Raw genomic sequence first — 7,400 nt, 5'->3', positions numbered from 1 at the left:
CAATCAACATTCAATGTACATTCATGAGCACAGCAACATTCAACACTTTTATTCAAAAACAAACTGTGTCCTGATTGCATGCACACAGGTGTCTGGCAGAAAATGACTCAAAATAACGTGCAAAAGCTTCAGAACATAACAGAAGGCCCAGACTGTCACGGTCCTGTCACTCTGTCAGTCTGGGTTTATGTCTGACAGGACCATAGCATTATCGCCCCATGTCTGTCTTGTGTTTCACTGTCTATCTTTGTGTGGGTGCACGGTTTCGGTTCTATTCCCTGCTGTACGCTCTTCAGTCTGTCTTGTTTGATGTCTGTATTATGATGTCAGGGTTCTGACTTCCTGTCTGGTTTGGTTTCAGTCAGTGTTGGGATCCGGACAGTCCTGCTCCACGTCTGTCTGTTACTGATGTGGGCGCATCACACTTATGTCATCTTGGCAGCATGCACTCAAGTCAATAGTTTGTCTTTCATGAACAAGGGTGTGCCTCGCATCTCGCTTGTGTTGCGCGCCCGAGCTGTCTTCATGTCACTTTGGTCTAAGTTGTCGGGTGAGTGTGTGGCCAAACTCTCACACAGGTGTCCTGTCTTGTTTTTGTCGCCTGTTGCGTACATTGTGTGGCGTTTGCCTCACGATGTACGCTCAGGTTTTGTTTAGTGTGAGAATGCGTGGCATCACTTTGTTTGGCGTTGCTACGCGTTCTCTCACCTTGTTTGTTGGTTGGCATGGCCGTATATTGCCTTATATTCTTGCCGATGTGTGCTCATGCCATTCCGGTATTTTGTTGTCTTGTGAGAGCACGTGGCTTTATTTTGTTTCTGTATCGCCACGTGCCTCTCTGTTTTACATCATACCCCGCCTCCTTGTTTGCTTATTATTAGTTCATTTGTTACACCTGCCCTGCATTAACCTGTATGATTTTCTTCCCTATTTTTAGTTTCCTCGTGTGTGCTGTCCAGTGCTAGTTCGTCTTGTGTGTTCAGTCGGTCCTGTCTCGTTTTGGTCCTGCTCACAATCCCTTCCCTGTTCTGTCCAGTCGGTCCTGTTGTCCTGTTTTCCCTACCCCAGCCTGGATTACTTTTTCCCCTTCCGGGTAGTTTACTTTTATATATTTTTTCCCATTGTGGGAGTTTGTGTTTGTTTTGCTTTTGCTTTTGTAAAAATAAATTTTCTTATTTTTTAACTCTGAGTTTGGGTCCTGCTGCTGCTTCTCTGACACAGACGTCTTTCTAGCCCTAACACACACTGTTTAGAGCTGAAGAAAAAGAATCTGTAATGGCACAGCAAGCTATTGTCCAGACAAGCTGATAGAACTATCTTTTCTTGATGGATCAAGAATATGGGCCATCTTTAACTAGATGAAACTTAAAGAAAAAGAGATGGTAAATTATGCATGCATGACCAGGAAGGCACTATGCAGTTGGCAACTTCAGATTGTCTGAATGGCTTCAAACTAAAAGGTGCTGGAAAGAAGGCAGTTAACAGTCATAAAAGAAACATTTCACCCCCCACAGACTTTAAATATTTAGATGTGACCAGAGGTAATGTCAGTTCACTGCCTCTTTGTTTGGTGCCACATAAAAAATGTCCTCATTTGCACAGAACCTCACTTCCCTTCTTTTGCGTCTAGACACTTTCAACACTTTTTATGCTGTCAGATTTTAACTGTCAGCAATTCCTATAAAGATCAAGTCTTTTAATGGATGTGCCATAATAAAAGAAAGCATGTAATAATGCAAAAATAAAAAATTATATAAAACAAAAAACAGATATATTTTTAACTATAGATAAAATAAAAAATAAACAGTTCAATGGCCATTGCCCAACAACAACTGTTGTGTGAGTTTGTGTGTCGGTCTTGACCAATATGTTTTCAAGCTGCCCACAGTGAATTTTGTGTGTGCCTCAAATATTTATTTTAGGATTCAAGCATTTCAGTTTCATTATAAAATTCCATCAAATTAAAGAAATAATAATAAAAAACTTTTTATTGTTGTTGTTGTTAGAAATTACACAATTCAATTTGATGGAATTTTGTTATGAAATTGAAATGTGTAAATCTTAAATATAGGCTAAAATATATTTTTTTTGAGTGTGTGTATTACATTAAGTAATGTACTGTGTAGAACTTTTAGGTCACAAAATTGCAACTCTTGGTCATTGTGAGCTTACTATACTGTAAAATGTACATCATTTTAGAGTCAATTTAACATTAATTATTACAATATGCCTATATTTCACATTAAAATTAGATAATTCAGAAACATTTACTACCTCTCCAATCCTGCAGCATAAGAGTAAAATACAACGTTATCAAAATTATTTTGTATTTGACATGTTTATTGCATATTTGACTCTTAAGAGGGTATTGTTTTGGAGTTTTTATGCACAGCAAATATTAACACGAGTAGGGCCTACTGTTCTATGATACAGTATGTGGAATTTAACACAATTAGGAAGGCTATAGTGTACATGAGTTTGGGTCATTCAAGGTTATTAGATATAATCATCTAGCTGACCTAGATCAGTCAAAATCCAAATGTGGTAACAAAGCAGCCGATCAGATGTAACCACACTCTTGCATGTCTGTTGTGCTTGGAGAAAGCATAGGGGAAAATGACTGAAAAGCTTATGTAACAACGCTCAGATAAACTTCAATTTACCCATATCTCTATCTCATTTTATGATATGGCTAACAGGGTAAATAGCTGTGGAGCTTATGTTGGGGCTCCATGGCTCATCGCAAATGTGCTGTCTGCAATGAAAACCACTAATACACAATAGAACTTTAAGATTGATAAATGTCTGTTTTTAATTCATGATCAACAACTACGGCTGAGATTACAGCACAGAATGGTATCTTTGCATTTAAATCCCTGATAATGAATGGACGTTGTACTATCCAAGGCATCAGTTTACCAGATAAACAGAGTAGGCCTATCTGCTGTTTTGTAACAACACTGTTTCATTTGAAACTGATTTTGTTTCAAAGGTTACTGATACTGGTTTCCACTGTGGCTACATCATTTATGTGAATTTCCCAAGAATATCTGATCAAAACCCCTGGTAAATACAACAATTGAGGCAAACCGAGTTTGCTCACCACTAAAAACATATTTACTTTAGCCTTTTGAGCATCTCTGATGTTTGCGACATGACAGAGCACGGAAATAAGAACAACGGAGAAATACGCAGGAGGTATTGATAGGTCAGAGGTAGTGTTATCGCACTACGTCAGCTCGATGCAGCTATATAGGGCCAAGCCATCTGTGGAGCATTACAATCTCAACTGAATTCCCTTGAGGGCTACAAGAAAGGTATGACCACTTCCTATCATATTTTAAAGCTTACTTGTTTTGATAAATTATTTCCAAACTGTTAATATTTTGTCGCGGGATTTTAAACGGAGCAGCTACACAGCGAACTGGGCAAACTAAGCAAACTACAGTTCCTCACGCCCAAGTAATTAATGCTAAGCAGTATATTGGCGACATCTAGGTGTCATGAAATAGCATCGTCGGTAATGTGCAAAGCTTTTTTTTTTTTTAAGTAGGCTTTTCTTGCAAAAAAAAAATCGGATCAAAAATTGCACAAATTGTCTGCACGGAAATGTTTTTAAAAAAAATAGCTTATTACAACCTATAACAAAAATCCAATGATTTCAACACTTAAAGGACGACAATTATGTTATGCTATTGAATTCAGTAAGTAGATCGTTCTTTAAAAATTAATAGGCTATCTTTCAAAGTTTCAGTAACATTTGTTTTCAAATGGCGAACGAAAAAATCTGTCCACACCCACTGGTGCTGATGTATGGGGATGCTTGCGATTATTTCAGACCAATTTATCAAAAAAATTCACCCCAAAGCGCTCGAAATGATCATTGTGCATGGTCTTCGGCATTCTAAAGGAGTTTATTTTCTGTGTTACAGGAAAGACCGAAAAGATGAAACTGTTCCTAGCTGCAGCCGTGTTGATGCTTGTGCTTGCAACACACACAGGTAAAACATCTGACCCTTCTCACTCTCTCACATTGACTATTGTGTATTGATGAATATTCCCAGGACCTATGAAAACAACCTTCAGTAGCTTTAATGCAATTTTACAGCCATACAACTTAGATTTCCACATGTACAATTTACTTAAAATGTAAACAGAGGCCCAGGAGGAGTCCACACTGGAGCAGCAATTCGCCAACTTCCACACCCAGGTGAAAGAGATTGCAGGGGACCTGACAGAGAAGACCAAGAACGCCTTCGAGCAGTTTGAACAGAGCGAGTTCGCTGTCAAAACCAAGTAAGATCATGAATACACACACACACACACACACACACACACACACACACACACTATATATATATATATATATATATATATATATATATATATATATATATATATATATATATAAAACTTTTTATTTATGAAACAATAAAACTTTTAAGATGTGCATGGTTTTTTTTTTTCTTCCAAATGTCAAATGGCTAAAATTTGTTTTTGTCTTGGCAGGAACTGGTTTACTGAGCAGTTTGAGAAGATGAAGCAGAAGCTGAGTGAGGGCTTCAATTAAAATGACAACTGTTGACCCGTTATCCCTTCAATCACAGACTATGTGATATCACCCCAACCCTTTTGTGCCGACTGGCACAATTGTTACAATTCACGCTGTTATGATCTGTGTGACTTTTGTGTAATCTGTACAATAGTTCATGGTTTTTGTGAGATGCTATGTTAAATATTCTGGAAAATTTTGGAAATCTAAAAATAAATTCTGTTTTTGTTTTTTTCGAAAGAATAAACAGTGAAAAAAGTACTAATTTGTTGCTGCATTGTTTTATTCACATTAACCAAAATTTCGAGGTAATGTAATATAAAATATTAACTGAATATGGAATAATTATGAATACATTATTTGAATTCAAATGATTTGCATCGACAGAAATATGAAACATGAAATTATTTGTTACATTTTTAGTGGTAGTTATTTTTCACAAAAATAATAACAATAAAAACATTACATAAGCACACCCTAAATTGAAGTCACAGCATTAACATAGGTCAATCAATATTATATATATATGTATGCACAGTTAAATGCAAATAAGAGGTCAAAGAGCTTCCTCTATCAGGCCACATGAGATTAAAGTCACTGTTTGTTCACGGTTAATGATCCGTACACTCCTAATTTCAACCTCTCCAGTTCAGCAGTGAGGTGAATGACCACATGACCCCTTTTCCTAGAATTACATCCCATTATTGAATTTCTCAAGTCTAAAAGCAATAAATGCAAACTTTATTTGCTGTTCAGTGCCTCAATGGATCAAGGTCGAAACCTTTTCATTTGAGCTGACAGTGATTTAAACTGGTAACAGGAATCATTCAAATATAGTAATCTAATATATATAGATCTCTAGAATTCTTTGCTGTACATCTATGCTTGAGTCATTGTCAACAAATACTTCTGTATGCTCATAACACTTAACTACCTACCCTAAATATGAATATTGATAATAATACTGCATATTAGCTCCAATCAGAAAGGGAACAAATCTAAAAAAATAAAACAAATTATAATAATAATAATATTGTAATTTCTTTGCAAGAATTGATGAAGAAAGATTGATAGATAAATGGAGAACGATAGAAAATCATATGGCCCCACTCTACCTTGGTTGCAAGTGGACACCCCAAAAACAAAACAGCAAAATTTGTGCACATCACTGCACAACTACTGCACACAAAATGTCATTATGATTGTAAACTTTTATTATTTGTGGAAAAAATTATTGTATCACTTCTCAAAAAATGTGTTAATTCATTTATTTTCTACATGTTTTAGGTAAACATCTAAGTAAACAGTAGGCAGCGCTTGCATAGAAATTATGTGTGATCGCATGTTATCACTCGTCAAAGAAAACTGACGGAACCTGAGACAGCCTCATCACAAAAACATCAGAAAAACAACAGTGAGGCTGATAAAACTCAGAAGTATCAGAAATCAAGCTGATAGTTCTTCTGAAGAAAAAAAGACTACCATTATATCAACTTTAAAAGTACAAATTTAGTACACACATGAATATAATGTATTCAGGTCTTAGTCTACCCACTGTTGTATATGTGAGCAATTGTTTTAAATCTATCAGCACCAACTAACTAATTCATTTTATTGTTCTATCATAGATGTCCAGACTAACGCTTTTTGTTCTGGGCATGACACTGCAAGGTCTTTTTTACACAATGATATTTAATTATTTTATGATGATGTGCATCAACAAACCTCAACAGAAATTTCTGTATCATGCAACATATTTCTAAATAATTTACATCTATGGTCTTTAGCATGAATTATAAGGGCCAATCCTTTGGCCACTCCTGGTCCAGAAGAAGACACTGCTGGTGTTTTAGTAAGGGCAAAGCAGACATACAGGTACAGCTTTAATATGTTGTATAATACTTCATTTAATTTGTTTAAAAAAGAAAATACTCCGAGGACAACACACCCAGATAACTGTGCAGTACATTCATATTTTGTTTGTGGACATATTGTTTTACATTTTATTTGTGTCTATGTTACATGACAGGGAAACAAAGGCTAAAGTTCTAAATGTTGGCAGTGCAGTGGCAGATTTAGCTGGCATGTACTATGAGGAACATCTCAAGCCTGTAGTTGACTCTTACAAGGAGTGGGCTAAAGACAGAGCAACTTCCCTCTGGGAGAGACTCAAAGACAGGGTTTCTACATTCAGATTGACCTGATATACTTCAAACAGTCCAAGATAACTTTGTAAAAAAAATAAGAAGAACAGACTTAGTATAAGTTTTCAGTATGTTGGTGTAGTGGAGTTAAACCAGACTTCAAACTAGACAGCCATTGTTGTCATGCCATTGCAATACAGCACAACTTTTAAGAAACTTTGCATGAGAGGATAAGTTGATGGAGTGAATGGAAAAAGTGTAGGTTTAAAAGGAAAGTGTAAAATGTAAAATGAAATGAAGAAGTGATACATGTTTGGGCTAATAATTCAAATTTAATTAATCAAAAACAAAAAAATGAAAAAAACAAAGAAAAATAAAATAGGTCCACAGGTTCTTGATTAGACACGTAATGTTCCAAAGTCGAAAGCTCAGTGGGTCTGACTCGGTCCATTTGGCATTTGAAAGCTTTTTACAACCTTTGAACAGCCTTTGCTCCACTCTTATTAGTTTATGTACATCAAAGTCAATAATACTGATTCTGGCACTCTTGCAAAAAATAAACAAGCTGTCCAACATAAGCACAATCAGTCATTTTTGTGCTGAATATGCTGTGAAAAAGTTGCATGTTTGTTTGTATGTTTAAAAAAGTGAAATGGATGATTGAGCAGAGTGGAAAAAATGTTTTTAGAGACTTTTGTGTCTTC

The 7,400-nt window shown here is 35.9% G+C and overlaps 1 protein-coding gene across 1 annotated transcript; it reads left to right on the top strand.

Annotated features, from left to right (window-relative positions):
• Positions 1-3,197: 3,197 nt before the first annotated feature.
• On the top strand, positions 3,198-4,813 carry LOC127452470 (apolipoprotein C-I-like). The gene is made up of 4 exons (XM_051717928.1): positions 3,198-3,317; positions 3,933-4,001; positions 4,158-4,296; positions 4,510-4,813. The coding sequence occupies exons 2-4, from the start codon at positions 3,947-3,949 to the stop codon at positions 4,568-4,570; spliced, it is 255 nt and encodes an 84-aa protein (XP_051573888.1). The 5' UTR covers positions 3,198-3,317; positions 3,933-3,946; the 3' UTR covers positions 4,571-4,813.
• Positions 4,814-7,400: the final 2,587 nt, after the last annotated feature.

Source organism: Myxocyprinus asiaticus, chromosome 15 (genome assembly GCF_019703515.2).
Source record: "Myxocyprinus asiaticus isolate MX2 ecotype Aquarium Trade chromosome 15, UBuf_Myxa_2, whole genome shotgun sequence".
NCBI classification, from domain to species: domain Eukaryota; kingdom Metazoa; phylum Chordata; class Actinopteri; order Cypriniformes; family Catostomidae; genus Myxocyprinus; species Myxocyprinus asiaticus.
The sequence above is the reverse complement of the archived record's forward strand: the minus strand, read 5'-3'. Positions and strand labels throughout refer to the sequence as shown.

Excerpts from the sequence above, each read along its gene's own strand:
- LOC127452470 (XM_051717928.1), top strand. The coding sequence starts at position 3,947 with ATGAAACTGTTCCTAGCTGCAGCCGTGTTGATGCTTGTGCTTGCAACA. Across the intron at positions 4,002-4,157 it reads TGTGCTTGCAACACACACAG|AGGCCCAGGAGGAGTCCACA; the intron begins GTAAAACATCTG and ends AAATGTAAACAG. Across the intron at positions 4,297-4,509 it reads GAGTTCGCTGTCAAAACCAA|GAACTGGTTTACTGAGCAGT; the intron begins GTAAGATCATGA and ends TTGTCTTGGCAG.